Source organism: Triticum urartu, chromosome 6 (genome assembly GCF_003073215.2).
Source record: "Triticum urartu cultivar G1812 chromosome 6, Tu2.1, whole genome shotgun sequence".
Lineage (NCBI taxonomy): Eukaryota > Viridiplantae > Streptophyta > Magnoliopsida > Poales > Poaceae > Triticum > Triticum urartu.
This window is the reverse complement of record NC_053027.1, coordinates 220920103-220937916: the sequence shown is the minus strand read 5'-3', so window position 1 is coordinate 220937916 and position 17814 is coordinate 220920103. Positions and strand designations below refer to the sequence as shown.

The following is a 17814-nucleotide window of genomic DNA, read 5'->3' as shown; positions in this document are numbered from 1 at the left end:
GGTTTATTATTAGGCTTCATTTGTTGCTCAAATTCTTTTGTCACAATCTGATTTTCACTCTTATTTTTCTCCTATTTTGCTTTATTAGCTCTATTAATATCATCTTTCAAAATGGAATCAGGAGTCATAGGAAGCAAAGTAATATGTTTATCCTTATGAACAAGAGTATACTGATTGTTTCTACCATGGTGTACAGAATTTTTATCAAATTGCCATGGTCTACCAAGTAATAAGGAACATGCTTGCATAGGTACCACATCACAATCAACATAATCAGCATATGTAGAGATACTAAAATGCACACGAACAGTACGTGTTACCTTAACCTTGCCGCTGTTGTTGAACCATTGGATGTAGTAAGGATGTGGATGTGGTCTTGTGGTGAGAGATAGCTTCTCCACCATCTCCATGCTAGCCAAGTTATTGCAGCTCCCTCCATCTATGATCACGCGAACAGAACGTTCCTTCACAACTCCCTTTGTATGGAACAAATTATGCCTCTGATTTTTCTCAGCTTGTGTAACCTGCACACTCAAAACACGTTGAGCAACTAAACATTCATACCTGTCATCATCTTCAGGAGCCATGTATTGCGTCTCATGATCAGAATCGTCTCCACCGTGTTCTTCACGTGTAATAAGAGCCAAAGTCTCCTCATCATAGTCACCAGCGGACTCATACCCACCATCCTCAGTAACAATCATCACACGCTTAGATGGGCATTCTCTCGCATAATGACCTCCACCCTTGCAACGTCGACAAATAATATCATGTGTTTGCCCTGTTGATGCCATGGATGAAGAAGAGCTCTTTGCAGGCCCAGAAGGTGTGCTCTTGGCAGATAGTGGTGATTGTGCCTGCTTTATTGTATCACGGTTGGAGGTGGCAGCCGACGGAGGCGCTGGTGTAGCAGAACGTGTGGAAGTAGATGATGCACGTGGTGTCCATGATGAAGGTCGACCTGCAGAAAAGTTAGTCCGCGCCAATGCCTGTCGATCCTGCACTTCACGTTCAGCTTTACAAGCAAGATGGAATAAACGAGTGATATTAGTATACTCCTTATACTCTAGAATCGTCTGAATCTCTCTATATAATCCACCCATAAAACGTGCAAGCATAGATTCATTCTCCTCAACAATACCACATCTAATCATGCCATTTTGTAATTCCTGATAATATTCTTCTACAGAATTTTTTCCCTGTCTTAAGCGCTGCAATTTTTGAAGTAATTCACGTTGATAATATGGTGGAACCCAACGAGTACGCATAGCAGTTTTCAAAGCAGCCCAAGTAGCCGGAATAGGATATAATCTACAATGCTCAGACCACCAAACACATGCAAAACTAGTGAATGCACAAACAGCAGCAGGAACACGTCTCTCCTCGGGATATTGTAAACATGTAAATCGTTGTTCAGTTTCTAACTCCCAAGTAAGATATATATCAGGAACATATCTACCCTCAAATGGTGGAATATTCAATTTTAGTTTAGGGAGATGGTCATGATCTCATACCTGAGGGTGAGCCCTACCATTGCCATTATTTGCATGTGGACGACCTGGTGGTTGCTGTGCTGGTGGTGGCACGTAGTTCTGATTTTGATCAACCTCATCCTCATAATCTCCCACATAATCATCCTCCTCCACATCAGCAGTAGGAGCCACAGAAGTATCAATAGCAGCACCAGTAGTTTGGCCCGACTGAAGAGGGACACGGCTCGCTCGGCGGAGGGCTATTTCCCGACGTGGAGGTAGTCGATGTTGTTGCTGTTGTTGCAGAGGTGCGGCGGGAGCAGCCGGTGGTGGTGGTGGAAAACGCGAAAGCAATTCAGCAAACTTGTTATCGAGCTTTGTTTCAAACGTCTTCTCCATGCCATCTATCTTCTCCATGGCCTCTTCAAATCTGCTTATCACATCTTGCACCTGTACACTCATCATTTGCTGAAACGTATCATGAAGCTCCTTGTTCGTCAAGTTCTCCCAGTCAGTGTCGTCAGCTTGTGATCCTGGCATGGTTAGCAGCAATAGAAACACACAAGAATATGATCCTACAGACTACTAAGAAGTGGTGGTGGTGGCGGGTGTCACAAATCCGTCAAGCAAATCTCAAATTCTTACCAGTTCTTACCCAGCAGCAGGCGGTGATCGGCAACCGTTGTAGTCAAAACTCTCAAAAGCTTGGATAGAGCGATTGCCAGGGAGAGTCAAACGCACGACGTAGATGTATGTGGAGCTGGGAAGGCTTATAGTATGGTAGCAAAAAGGGTCAGCAGTAATCAATTCAGAGATGCAAAGTTGAATAAACGCTCAACGACGGTACTGTGATGGTCCTAGGCTAGACCGTGCTAGAGACGCGAGCCTAGAACACTAACAAAATCACGGCGCTGCACGTAAATAAGGGAAAAGCACACTCTGGAACTCTTTTTTTTCGCTCTTTTTTTTGTGCTCCTTTTTTTTGCGCTCCTCTTTTTTTTGCGAAAAATCACTATAATGGCGAGTGTCTCAAAACTCTTCCCTCGTCAAACTGATAGGATGGGCACGAAAAAAAAATTTCACTTTTTTCGGAAATCAGGGTAGCGACGACGAAAAAGTGCGACAAAAAATCACTATGATGGCACGTGGCTCAAAAGACTCAGAAAAGCCTAAAAATAAGATAGGGAAAAAAATTGCCCGTGAAAATTTTGGCCTAAAAACTGCCCGGGGGTCTCCAGACTCTTTTTTTCGAGACCTACGCAGGAAAGGAAACACGAATCAGAATTTAGATTGATCTCAAGAACAAACCTAATATGAGAAGAACTTGGATTGGTGGTGGATATATGGTTGTGGTATATGGCAGCGGTGGTGGTATATGGTAGCGGTGGTGGTATATGGATACAGATTGGTGGTGGTATATGGATACGGATTGGTGGTGGTATATGGATATGGATTCAGAGCGGTGGCGGATAAGCAAAATTGGTAGATGGGCGATGATGATGGTGCGGCGGCGGCGTGACAACTTATGACCAGAACTCGAAACTCTAAAAGACTAGACTCTAAGACCAGCAACTTGACACGATGATGCAACCGCAAATTCAACAAAGCAAAAACCCTAAAAAGATTATGCAAAGGCTCAGATTGGTTCGGATATGATGAACTAACCCTAATTTTTTTTCTGGCTTTTTCGTGGAATGTAGGTATGAAGAACAGACTCGATCTAATCTACGAAAAACTGTAAAATCTCACCGAGCAACCTGGAAATCTGATACCACTTGATAGAAGCTAAGGTGTCCCAATGTTTCGATGAGATGGAGGCTATTGTTTTCTGTGGGAGTCGACCTTGACGATCCAACTACGAACGTGCGAGACGTCGCGCCTTAGCAATCGCTAAACCAACTTCCGAGGGTTATTGACCACGCCGGAGCACGATCAACCTGACCACGAGGGTCTGTTTCCTGCGAGCAAACGAAGAACAAGCAAGAAACTGAGATTGCAATCGGGATATTGCGAATATAAGATGAAAGCTTTATTGATCAAGGTGGGGTTCTGTGACGTCTTGGTCTGGTCGTTGGACACAAACGAAGTACGCGAAGTTGCAGCTATGGCGAACTTTTAATCTAAACAAAACCCAAAGTCTAAAACGACGCCCTAAGGGCTGTATATATGGAGGAAGAGGGGGGAATTTCGTGGCCCTTGAGGGTGGGGTCCGAAACCAACCCTTAACTCTTGTTTCCCCACACATACGGACTCTAAAAATAGCCTATACTTAAGTATTTCCGAAATTACATGGGCCTCCTGACCCATTAATAAGGTGACGCAGCACCTAGAATAGCCTATGGACGAATATTATGAAGTGGCATCTTGTATATTTCGTCCAAGGCTTCATGCACTCCTTATGGCGGCTTCAAAGTCCTGAAATCATCACTTGTAACTCCGTTCTTGATCCCCTTGCGCATGCCATCAACTCCATGCGTGTTCTTGCTCCAATGTTCATCCTTCTCCAAGCTAGGCCCTTCATTTGTAAGCAAAACAAATGTATCCAATTTAGGCAGCATCATAATCTCATGAACATTAGAATCATTACCAAGAAATGAAAGTACCTGGTAATTTAATTGGCGTGCGCGAGCTCTAGTAATTGGTCCAGTATATGTAACAGTAGGGGCTGTGGGTGTAACAATGGTATTGATGTCCTCATCAAAGCGTGTCCCAATTCAGCCAAAAAAATTACTGCGGCATGTTGGTGCCATGTCATGACACCATGCCAACTTTCATGATTTTCAGCCATGTTTTGGATTTACAGGAATTAAAATACCAAGTTTCTCAATCATTCCGGCCGAGCCATGACTCCCAGATGTTTGAATTTTATTCCCATTTCCTACGTGGGACCTATAAATTCATCCAAAGACACACATGTGATTTTTCAACAAACTTTGGTGTATTGGAGCATGTGCTTGTAATTCAAATTTGAATTATGCACATTAAATGCCCAAAAACTCAATTAATGCATAAAAATGCCAAACGAATCCGGAATAATTCCAAATTTAAACACGACACTCATGTACTAGTGGCAAGTTCACTGTACATTAATGTTCTAGCAATTCAAACACCATCCTTTCCCTCCGTAACACCATTTTGTCTTTCAAAACATAATGAAAAAATCAGGTATACCACAAACGGTAAACTAGAAAGAATCGTGTGGGATGCGATATAAAATATCTTGCTGCACCATCTTGTCTGGCTTACGCAGGAAGCTTCGTCGTCTATAGTCCACCGCCCCCGCTTGAACCAGACTTGCGCGCCAGTTTCTCATGGCACCGAGCGGAAAAAAATTGCCACCAAGGAAATATCTATCTCCCCGCCCTCTCCCTCCTACCAAAAGCCACATTTCCACTGTTCCTCCTTGCTTTCCAAGTTCAAACCTTCAATGCTGCTTACTAGCAGGTCAGCCTCCTCTCCAACGACCCTTCTTCTTGCAGCGCCGCCTCCTCGCCTGCTACCCTTCTTCTTGCAGCGCCGCCTCCTCGTCGACGACCCTTCTTCTTGAGGCGCCGCCTCCTTGCCGGCGACCCTTCTTCTTGCTGCGCGGCCTCCTCACCGCCGATCCTTCTTCTTGCTGCGCGGCCTCGTTGATATGGTCAGGTAATCCACACCCCACTCACACCATCCTCCTCCTTTCCCGTCCCACATGCCCCGACTGACAGAGTGACACCATCCATCGAAATCATTGCCCCCCTCCTCCAATTAAGCTCCGCCCACAGCCATTTTACACGCAGTATAACGTGGAGCTCAGTAGCATGCAACCGCACGCGTGAACGAGATCGCTATGGCTGCCATGCGTGTCGACTGCCAGATCTTGGAGGAGCACCTCGTCTTCGAGGCCACCGTCGACACCGCCACGCGGTTGTCTACTTTAAAATATAGTTCGTGATGTTTTCTCGAGGCCACCGCCAGTGCCTTCTAGTGATTTGTCCTCTGTAATGTTAATATGCAATCTGATGTTCGGTTAATAGTTTGGTCCTCTGAAATGTAATGTTTAGTTAACACTTTGGTCCAACAATTGCTACATTTCATAGTACTGTTCTCAAGCATTCTTTGTTTTGTTAACTGTCTTATCTTCTAGTACATGTTTCTATTCTGCAATGTCGTGCTCAGTTAACTATTTTGGTTCATTTGGTCTGCTGTCCATTTAACTATTTGGTTTAGTTCTACAATTTGATTTTCATTTCCTGTGGGTACAATTTTGTATTGTTATGCATGTGACACCAATCGAATTTGGATGTACTCAATACATATTCTACTGATAGTATGACAACTCTCAGTTAACCTGATCAAGATCTTCCTTATGTGTGTTGCAGGGAAACAATGGGAGACACTGCGGTTTACCATCGAGGTTTGTTCAAGCAGGGTCCTTTGGCTAATAGCACATTATTGTGCAGTTGTAGGAATCATTCTAATATTTTGGTTTCTTACAATTTGGTCTTGCACATGTAGGTCCTGCTGCCAGAGGCTTAGACCCACTGTTCGACCCATTTTGCATATGGGGAAATGAGATATCCATGAATATCAGTCAAGTCAAGAAACTCACAAAGATTGTTAGGATGAAGAAACTAGCGATGAATAATAGCAAGATCTTTGTTTGCACAATGAAGAAGACATCAGTCAGCTATAGGATGGTACCAACTCTTTTGCCTTGTTTTTACCTCTTGCGCCATTTCAAAATTTACAACAGTGATTTGTGCATAGCTTTGTTTTCAGTACTTTTCAAAGCAGTTCACCGATGATTACCTCTCAAACCACCTGCATGGTCAAGAGGCGAGGAAGGTATTCATTCAACACCCACGGGACAATATTCAAGTCTTGCTGAAGAGGACGAAGGTTGGGCAGGCAATTATCCATAGCCACTGGCCTAAAGTTGCAAGGACATTCAACATCACTGAAGGCTCAATATTTGCCTTCTGCTTCTGCAGTTTCCCAGATGAGATTCATCTGTCTATTTACCGTGTATGATGCTACTTTCCAAAGGTTTTTGATGCTGCATGTGAAACTTGGTGCTGTTGTGTAATGGCGTAACTGAGTGCCGAAGCTATCTGATGTAATTCGATTATGAAATCCTGGTTGCTTTTATATGGATATGAAATATCTGGCGTGTTTTATAAGAAATATCAGTTTGATTAGTACATGGATTATCAATAATAGGCTAATTACCCTGCTTATTGGGGTTTTCTATTGCAGACGGTTACTCAGACAGCGCCGTGGGCGATGAACTCAAACAACCCTCACGGTTTCTAAAAAGTAGGCGTGTTCGATTAACTAACAATCACACACGGCTTCCGGCAGTGAACTATTTGCGTTAGGCCACCTTGCACAAACGTTTCCACGCAAAGAACTGTGTGTGATATACATACCTATGGAAATGTTTTTCTAGAATTCACCGTGTGGGATGTACATACCTACGGAAATGTTTTTCTGGAATTCACAGTGTGGGATGTACATACCTACGGAAATGATTTTCTGGGATTCACCGTGTGGGATATACATACCTATGAAAATGATTTTCTGGGATTCACCGTGTGGGATGTACATGCCTACGGAAATGATTGGGTTTCGATGCCTCGCCCGATCGCACACGGCCCCAGCCTGGGTCCCAGGAAAGCCTATCCCCGACGATTTCTGGGTCGTGTGGGAAGGACCCCCTATCGCCCACACTCACTTGGCGATGGTTCCAAATGCAGTCGCGAAAAGGGGTTAAAAACCGTTTGTTTAGCACGTCGTTGTACTAGTGTTTCTAGTGCATATTTGAGCACTTTAAAGCCTCCGTGATGACCTACAAGGACATGGACGAAATATACAAGATGACCCTTCATAAATTTCGTCCATAGCTTATTTTAGGTGTTGTGCCACCTTATTTTTTGGCCAGGCCCATGTAATTTCGAAATACTTAATTATAGGTTGTTTTTAGAGTCTGTATGTGTGGGGAAACAAAGTTAGGGTTGGTTTCGGACCCCTCCTACAAGGGGTCATGAAATTCCCCCCTACTCCTCCATATATACAGCCCTTAGGGCATTGTTTAGACTTTGGGTTTTGTTTAGATTAAAAGTTTGCCATAGCTGCAACTTCGCGTACTTCGTGTGTGTTCAACGACCAAACCAAGACGTCACAGAACCCCACCTTGATCAATAAAGCTTTCATCTTATATTCGCAATATCCATGTTCTTCGTTTGCTTGCAGGAAATAGACCCTCGTGGTTAGGTTGATCATGCTCCGGCGTGGTCAATAACCTCTCGGAGTTGGTTTAGCGATTGCTAAGGAGCGACGTCATCCCACGTTCGTAGTCGGATCGTCAAAGTCTACTCCTCCGAAAATGATAATCACCATCTCATCGGAAGACGGGACACCTTTGCCTCTATCGCTCTTGAACTATGTGCTTAGTTTGATATTGTCAAGGATTTTGACCCAGAGCTTATGGTCCAGTTCTATGCCATGGTACCATTTGGTACGGATGATGACCAGACTCTCACCTGGATGACTCATGGAAGACGGCTGGAAGCTAAGTGGAAGCCATTCATGAACCATCTTGGATATGGTGATGAGGGGCTTGAGAGCTCTGTTGGTCTCTGCCCTCACAAGAGACCTGGATCAGGTACATTCTTATTTGGTGGACATGCTTCTTATGTGCATGAAGGAGAAGGGCAAGACTTGCGTTCTGGATGTTTCTCATGTTATGTGGTATAAGCTCCACTCTGCTGTGTTTGACCAGAAGGTGCCCATCTACGGGCCCTATCTCTTTAAGATTATTGAGGACACTTGGGTTGCTCAGTTCCCAGGGGAGCATCTTGTGACTAGCGATCTTGTATCACATGAGATGATTAAGCTGAGGCAGAAGGAGCACTAGGGTGCCGCTCTGGTCGTCCCTAAGATAGAGATTCCACCTACTAACTCTGCTGAGGATGCTGAGCCTGACTATGTGCCACATACTGAGCAGCCATCTTGGGCTACAAAGCTCAAGAGGAAGGTGAAGAAGCACTTTTGCCTCCAGACTGATATTTAGAAAAAGATGTACAAGGCACATGTGACGGATAAGATTGCTCGCCAACAACAGATCTTGAGGATGCGACAGCTCAACATGGAGGTTGCTAGTGGCTCCAAGAAGAATATCACTTAGGAGGAGTGGATCTCCAAGAACAGCAAGTTGACAGATTCTGATGATGAGGTCACTTCTGCTCACCGTACTCCTGCAGCTGATGATGAGGAGATTGTTGAGGAGGATCTCGAGGATGGTCGCGAGGAGTCTGAGCAGGAGTCCATGGATGAGACCTCGGAGTAGTGCTACCACCTTGGGTCGTTAGTCCCTCTTTGCCCTTTTGGTGTCTCGATGCCAAAGGGGGAGAGTTTATGACTGGGAATTTGCTTTTCTAGGGTATTGCCAGTCACAAGCTCGTTTTATTTGCCTCAATTTCTTGCTTGTGAACTCTTTTATCTTTATTTGCTTTCGTGTGACACTTGAGACTATGTGTGTATGGTGTGATACATACATTATCGCTTATCCATCCTATTATGTATTATTATGTTAGTATGTGATGCTATGCTTATTGTGCCCTCTTATCTTTATGCTCACATGCTCATACTTGCATCTATGCTTAGATTCATATTATTTTTGTTGCAAGTATTGCCTAGTCTAAAAAAATATAGGGAGGTGTTGATCCTAGTGTGCGTGCTTTGCATTCCAAAATCATACTCGAATAGTGCACACATCTAGGGGGAGCTTGTCTATATTTGTAGTCTTTGGGTTTGCATATTATTCTTTGTTATCTTTGTGCACATCCAGTATTGTCATCAATCCACCAAAAAGGGAGAGATTGCTAGGGCATATTTCTCCCTTAGTTGTTTTGGTGTTTGATGACAATGCAATTTGCGGACTAATCATGTGCATTGAGCATTTAAGATATTCTATCATATGGCATGAGACAATTTATTCCCCTTGGTGATTTAGAGTGAAGACAGTTTACTTCCAGCGTTTCTTTTTTAGTGGAATTGAGTCGTAGGAAAATCGTACTATTAAGAGGGGGTCAGTTTTGGAAAGGTTAGGGTGGAATCAACGCGTACACATTCCCTTTACACCCAATTTTCCTTCCGGCAACTTGGAGACCTTTCCTTCTCTGCTTGGGCTTAACAGAAGCACCCAGGCGGTAGTACCGCACTGGAGAGCGGTAGTACTGCTTCAGCGGTACTGCCGCATTTCAGTATTGCAGCCTCTACCGCTTGTTTTGGGGCTAGGTGATCCTTTCCGCTTCAGCGGTAGTTGGGCGGTCATGCGGTACTGCGGCTCGTACTACTACCCCACTACCACACTTCTCGCTGTAACCCTGGAGATTTAAGAGGTAGTACCACGGTTGTAGGGCAGTACTACCGCTCATGCGATACTTCTAGTTTCTATCACCGCCTGTACTACCGCCTATTTTTCGCTTTTGCAACCCTCTGCCACATTTGCAGTAGTTGGGGGGTAGTAGCACGCAGTAGTACCGCTTCATGCAGTACTACCGCTCTACCCCCTCCACTATCGTTGTTCCATCGTAATCTGCAATACTTAGCGGTGGTACCACTGGTAAGAACGGTAGTACACCTCCGGCAGTACTACCGCTTCTGTGATCCGCTCACTTGCACACCACTACTGGAACTACCGCACTAAGTAGTAGTACTGCTCCCCAGAGCGATAGTACCGCTTGAGTGCGAAATGTGGGCAGATAATAGTTGGATTCTTTCCCACTATATATAGGGGGTCTTCTTCATTGTTGCGCCCTAAAGCTTATTTTCGCCCGATCTTTCTCCCTAGCCATCAAATCTTGTTGATTCTCTAGGGTTTGCTTGAGAGGGCCTCGATTTACACTTCCACCAAGAGATACTTGATCCCCCTCGCTAATCCCTTGCGGATCTTATTACTCTTGAGTATTTGGGCACCCTAGACGGAAGAGGTCACCTCGAAGCTACAATCCATTATGGTGAAGCTTTGTGGTGGTGTTGGGAGCCTCCAATTATGTTGTGGAGAGAGCCCCAACCTAGTTTGTAAATGTTTGATCCTTGCCTTCAAGGGCATCACTAGTGAAATCACGACATCTTGCATTGTGCAAGGACGTGAGGAGAATACGGTGGCCTTCACACCGCTCCAACAGAGACGTACTCCCCCCTAAAGGGAAGGAACTTTGGTAACACATCCTCATCCCCATCGACTTCACTTGTGATTATCTCTTACCTTTACTTTGTGCAAACTAATATTGTGTTGTATCATTTGCTTGTCCTTTGTTGTTGAACTCATCATATAAGTTGTCCACCTAGTTGCATATCTGGACAAGCTATTTGTTGCTAAGGCTAATTTGTTAAAAAAAGCTAAAAATTGGTAGTTGCCTATTCACTCAACCCCCCCCCCCCCCTCCTCCTTCTAGTCAACCATATTGATCCTTTTAATTGGTTTAGAAGGTAAGTAAATTTAAGGTGATTAATTATCATACGAGAATGGTTGCATGAAGGGGTGGTCGGAAGCAAAGTGAAACATGAAACCTTACTATCTTTTTAAATAACAAAGTAAGAAGATTTTGGTTTTTCCTCTTTTCTTCATTTTCTTAATTTTTATAGTTTTGCAATATACAGTTAACATTTTTCTAATATATACGGTGAACAATTTTCCTTCCCAAAAAACAATATTCTAAAATATATTTTTCTATGTTTAGTATGTTCTTAAAATATCCTCCATGAAAAACAACTGCCGGGTCTTTGGGTGAAAACCCAACTAGAAAACCAAAGGGAAAAAAATAGAACACCAGTCACTGGCGGAGTGGCCGGCCAATTTGGGCAGGTCATCAGCGAAGGCTCCTCTGTTTGACGCCCACAGGTGTGAGCTCTCGCTACAAGCGAGGTATAGGCGCTCCCTTCTTCTAGTGCCAGTTGAAATTAGATATATTTTTCTTAGTTTGGCTTGGGCTTTAAATTCTTGGGAAGCAGTTCGGAAAGCAAAGCCAGCAGATAAAGATGTTCCAAACAGCGAATACACAGCTCATTTTCAAACAACGGTTAGCCAAACTTACGAGCACAAGTACATGAACCTTTTTATCTTATTACTACAACATAATTGATGCAACAGCTGCAAGTTAAATGTCATAATTACTGGAGAACCGATATGTGATTAATACAACATTGCTACAGCATCATACAGTTAGTGAGGCACCATTATCTTCCAGTGAAAGGCTTAGAATCATTGTGGCTGCCTTGGGTGCCCTGACAAACAGCAGAAATCGTCTGGTTAATATGATTAGTACTCCTGGTTATAAGCTGTAACTGAAGCACGATACTTTCAATATGAAAAACACAAGTTGTAGACAAGAGACCAGATGTAGATGTATCATAGCTCTAAATCAAGCAAATAATAGCAGACTCCTAAAGATTCAATACTTTAACAGTTTGTTTTTAACAATCTGTTCAACAGTATGTCCTTTGCCTCAATGGCATATTCAGGAGTTGAATGTGTACTTTACTTAAACAAAATACGTTTACCCTCTGAAACATTAGTACGACTAATTGACTATGGATGATGTACTGCTGGAATGTGGACACAGCAGCATGAGTCAAGAAATAGCATGGGAGATCGATCCAATAGACTACTCAGCGGACGCTAATGTGTTGCTAGTTATGTTATTTTCCATGCCTCCTATAGGGTATGAACTCCAAGCAACCTTCTTCCATGAACTCCTTTCCCTAGTGTAACCTTCCGTCTCTAGTTCGTTCGGATTTTACTATTTATATAAAAAATAATGAAATACATATGCTCATTTGTACAGTTGAGGAAGGGGGCAAACAGAATTCTACATAGATTTACCATTGCTCAGTAGATTGGTATAACGCAGCTGAACTTCCAAAGCATGAAGTAAGCATGTCGGTATTCACAACACCAGGGCTAAGAGCAATTGCTGCCAATCCAGGAGGCAACTCCTTTGCTAATGAGCGTGTTAAACCTTCAATAGCCCACTTTGAAGCACAATATGGTGCAACCTGAAACAACGTTACGCAATTTGGTATGTAATGAAGATCTCACAGTTACCAAATATAACCAGTATCAGCACAGCCTTTCATTTTGCCCTACCTCTGCAGCAGCAGACCTTCCCCAACCAGAGGATAAATTGATTATCATCCCATGTTTCTTCTGTATCATAAGTGGTACAAAATGGCGAAGTACATTTGCTGTTCCTTTAATATTTGTATCAACCACCGTATCAAATTCTTCTGCTGGAACATTCCACGTTTTGTTATTCTTGTTTATTGTACCAGCATTGTTTACTGCAGCAATCTCTCAATAGTTAGACTTCTGGAGAAATCACATTTTATGTAATATTAGAATGGAATTACAAATATGTGATTTCACAATCAACTTTAAGCAAGAAAAGTGATTATTTTCATATAGTTCCAGATGGCTTAAAGTGCACATTTGTAGAGCAGAAAGTATAGCAAACCTATGATATCAGGAATTTGCTTCCTTTCCACAACAGCCTTTGCCAATTCACCCATGCTGCTGTCAGACCTCTACAAAGAAGCACAGGAAGAATACTTAAGAATAGAAATTATTTCAACATAGGAAGCAAGTGAGAAAAATAGACCACATACATTACACTTTGCTTATATAGCAAACCTAAATGCACCATTCATATTTCATAAATTGTAGTGCTACTGACATTAATGCCATGTCGCATTATTCAAACTTAAGTTAATATTTAGTATCACAAGTTCAATATCCCTGCTAAATTTTCCCTTCACAGAAATCTTCAACGAAAGCAAGAAGACTGCTCACATGACATGTGAATTCTTGATGCTTTCGAGACAAAGGAGCTCATTAGCCTCTGTAATATCAATAAATGTCCAGCAACTATCATATGGTATAAAAATGGAAGTAGAAAGTTAGCAACCATGACCAGAATTAGAATACTGGGATTGCCTCGTATTGTTAGTCCAAGAGCCAAACAGCCCCATTGTCAACTCATGACTACCACAGTTTGACTTCCTCCATGCATCTTTCTTCTCGGCCACCAAATCAATGGAACCTATCAAACTCCTAACTCACAAGATACAATAGCCTTATCAGCATGACCTGCTGTCATGCCATCCTCCTAGCCATCCCGCTGTCTTCTGCGAGCACGCGGATCCTCCTCAATGGTGACCCTGGGCCCCCAATCTGGCACCACCGAGGCTTCCGGCAAGGCGATCCGCTGTCCCCACAACTTTTCGTCCTTGCCGTTGACGTGCTCGGGTGATTGATCAAGTGTGCCGTCTACCTTGGCATCCTGCAGCAGCTGCACCCGCGACACTCGATCCTGGCAATCTCGCTCTACGCGGACGATGTCGTGCTGTTCTGTCACCCCTCACCGGCTGAGATCATCACGGTGAGGGAGATCCTACAGCTGTTTGGCCATGCCTCCAGGCTCCACGTAAACTTCACCAAGAGCTCAGCCACCCTCCTCCACTGCGACCCTGACAAGGCCGCACCTGTTGTACAGCTCCTGAGTGCCCAATAGTCGACATCCCCCTCACTTATCTGGGCATTCTCCTCACGGTGAGACGCCCTACTGCCGCGCAGCTGCAGCCGCTTGTGGACACGGTGTGAGGACAGCTCCCGTCATGGAAAGCAGGGCTCATGAACAAGGCTGGACGCCTTGCGGCGGTCAAATCCGTCCTCTGTGTGATCCCCATGCACCCGCTGCTGGTCTTTGCACCACCAAAGAAAACCATCAAGCAGCTCGAGAAGACTGAGAAGGGGGTTCCTGTGGGCTGGGCGCGAGGCTGCCAATGGTGGCAACTGCCATGTTAATTGGCGCCGGACTTGCCGTCCAATTGAGCTGGGAGGCCTTGGCATCCCTGACCTGGAGCGCACCGGGCTGACCCTCCGTCGGTGATGGCTCTGGTTCAGCCGCAATGACTGCAACCAGGCTGGAGCAACTTAGACCTGCGGTTCTCTGCTGAAGAGCGTACTCTGTTCTTCGCCTCCACCTCTATGGCCGTGGGCGATGGACGTACCACCTTATTTTGAGAGGACCGATGGATCGACAGGCGCTCAAGTCAGCAAGATCGCACCACAGCTTTACGCCTGCATCTCGAAACGCTGCCGGAAACTGAGGACCGTCTCTGATGGGCTTCAGGCTAACGCTTGGGCTCACGACATCCATGGCACGCCGGGTGTTCACGATATCGGCCAGTACATCCAGCTCTGGCACGCCGTTGGGCAAACCATCCTGACCACGGAACCCGATCGCCTCCTATGGAAGTGGACTGCGAGCAGATCTTACTCTGCGAAATCCTGCCATCAGGCCACATTCGAGGGTTCTCTGCAAAATCCTGCTACCAGACCACACATTCCAGGCAGCTCCTGGAAGTTCATTTGGAAGAACGGGGCGCCCCCTCGGGTGCGCTTCTTCCACTGGCTCGCTGATCAGCACCAGTGTTGGACTGCTGAGAGCCTTGCACGCTGCGGCCTTCAGCACCACACTTCATGCCTCCTCTGCTGCCAGAGCACCGAGACGATGCACCACCTGCTGCTGTGCTGTCCGTTTCCCAAACAGGTTGGCAGCAGATGCTTCCCTGGCTCTGCATGTCTTGCACGCCGCCAGACCATGATACTTCCCTTCTGGACTGGTAGCACGCTGCAAAACAGCGCACCCCGCATCCCATGCGCAAGGGCCTCGCCTCCATTGCCTTGCTCACACCATGGATGATCTGGAAACACCGTAACGAATGTGTCTTCAAGGGCGCCCAATCTGGACACACTGTAAAGAATGTGTCTTCGAGGGCGCCCAACCTTCAGTCAGCAGCCTTGTTGAGAAGATTAAGGATGAGGCAGCGCTCAAGGCCAAAGCAGGTGCTTCAGGGCTTCGCAACACTCTGCCCCAGACCTGGGATGTACATTAATTTCCTGCATTTCTCACTCCCTGTACCTCTCAGGAGGACTGTAACTTGAACTCTGCCTTTTCAATGAAAAGAAACGCAGAAGTCTCTTTGCATTTTCTCAAAATCAGCATGTCCAAACAGGTCATTAGTTTCAAGCCATGTCCTAGGGTACACATCATGTCGCATTCACTTGCAGCTAAAGTAAGTATCATTAAGCGAAAAGCACTTAAGTCCCAATTGATTGGACAAGGTACCGGATAGCAACAAGACTCTGCACCCACTCTAGCACTGTAGGCATCACGGGATTGAGCTAAAATTGGCAACTAAAAACCAATTTCTCCATGTATATTTCTTTTCAACCACCAAACCAGCAGAACTTATCAAACTCCTAACCCACAAGATAAAATAGCCTAATCAGCATGTCCAAACAGGTCATTAGTTTAAAGCCATGTTCCACGGCACAGATTGCAAACACTTGGAGCTAAAATAAATCCTAGAGCACATAAAGTATTATTGTTCAACCAGCATGATTCATGAAAGCAAGCATGTAGCTACCAGACTCAAGACAACCCCCCAAAATCACATAATGCAAACATCAAGCTAAAGATACAAAACGCATGAAAATCTTTATTGGTTGGCTGAAGTAACATAGCAGCAAGATTTTAGAAATATTAAGTGATCGAATGGTGAAAATGTTAATTACCATAAGTTAAAGTGGGCCCATTAGTTAATTTTGGGATTAAAACAAATTAACAGTAGCAATTTGCGCCTGTGAATGAGGGGATAATTAAAAATATGGTTCCCATGTCATATACAGCGCTATATATAAAGGAGGGCATTCCTGCACCTATTTGATCGTGGTATCATTTAGGGTAACAATATCCTCCCAAATTTACTCCAAATCCAATCAGGAGTGCACTGGACGTTGATGTGTTGTGATCGACTACGCCGCTCCAATTCGTCATCAACCTCGGACACTACTTTGTCTACCGAGATGGCCTCTCCAAACGGAGGTATAATTATTCTACTACCCTCTAATTTCTGCACTATATCAAATTGTGTTCATGTATATTAGATAAGATCCGATTAGCAGTTGCACCGCCTCAATAGATCACTGGTAGTAAAAAACTACTCATATCATATTCGTTTATGATCCAAATTCGTTTATTGTACGAATGGACGGATCGAGCTAAAATTGTTATCTAAATTTTCCTAGTATATTAAATGAAAAAGGCATCTCATATCACATCATTCAGGCACGCCCTGGTACAATACAATCAGTAAGCATGAGGTCAATAGGAAGAGGAATAGAGTGCATTACGACGTCAGCGACGGTGAGAAAGTGGCGAGACGGGGAACCCATCTCGGCCTCGAGGGAGCGGATGGGATCGGCGGAGCGGCCGCAGCCGACGACGGCGTGCCCCCGGCGCGCGAGCTCCAGAGCTAAAGCTCGGCCCAGCCCCCGGCTGACCCCCGTGATGAGCACCGTCCTCGGCCCCGCAGCGGCCGCTCGCGCGGCTGCCGCGCCGCCCCCGCCGCTCTTAGGCCCCGCCGTCATCTCGCCTCCCTCCTCTCGTTGGCTCGTCCGTGTTGGAATGCCGGAAAACCCTATACGACGCTCTTTGCGTCCAATTGTCGACCGAACGCACAGGGCAATACCCCGCATCGCTAGATATGGGCCGGCCCATTGTACCAGAGCTAGCCAGCCTGTTTTGGGAACCTTCTAGAAGGTTCCCAGTTTCTTTTTTTTTTCTTTTTTCCGTTTTTCTGTTTCTTTTTCTTCCTTCTTTTCTTTTTTCTGTTTTTTTGTTTCATTCAAAAATTGGTTGGAAAGTTCAAATTTTGTTCGTGTTTCTCAAAAATGTTCAAAATTTCAAAAAATGTTAACAGATTCAAAAAATGTTCGTATTTTAAAAAATTGTTCGGGCATTTCAAAATATGTTCTTGTTTTACAAAAAATGTTTGGAATGTCTTTGTTCAAATTTTCCACAATTTTAGAAAATGTTTCCATTTTCAAAAATTGTTCACAGTTTCCAAAATTTGTTCATGTTTTCATTTTTTCAGGAGTTTCAAAAAATGTTCCAGTTTCAAAATTTGTTTGGGCATTTCAAAAAATGTTCTTGTTTTACAAAAAAGGAATGTTTTCGTTTAAATTTTTCACAATTTTTAAAAAATGTTCCCGTTTAAACAAATTTATCACAAATTCCAAAATTATTCATGTTTTTTCATTTATTCAGTAGTTTAAAATATGCCCCTGTTTCAAACATTGTTCACAAGTTTTTATAAAATCGTGTATGCAAATTTTGTTCAGGAATTTCAAAATATTTTCACGTTTCCAAATTTTGTTTTGAAATTCGAAAAAATAATGTTGTTTTAAAAAAATGTTCAAGATTTTCAGGAAATGTTATTGTTTTTGAATAAT

The 17814-nt window shown here is 44.1% G+C and overlaps 1 protein-coding gene across 1 annotated transcript; it reads right to left on the bottom strand.

The window, feature by feature from the left end:
- Window positions 1–11523: 11523 nt before the first annotated feature.
- On the bottom strand, window positions 11524–17020 carry LOC125512564 (NADPH-dependent pterin aldehyde reductase). The gene is made up of 5 exons (XM_048677659.1): window positions 16714–17020; window positions 12971–13040; window positions 12604–12797; window positions 12340–12512; window positions 11524–11741 (listed from the first exon to the last, which is right to left on the bottom strand). The coding sequence occupies exons 1-5, from the start codon at window positions 16948–16950 to the stop codon at window positions 11672–11674; spliced, it is 744 nt and encodes a 247-aa protein (XP_048533616.1). The 5' UTR covers window positions 16951–17020; the 3' UTR covers window positions 11524–11671.
- Window positions 17021–17814: the final 794 nt, after the last annotated feature.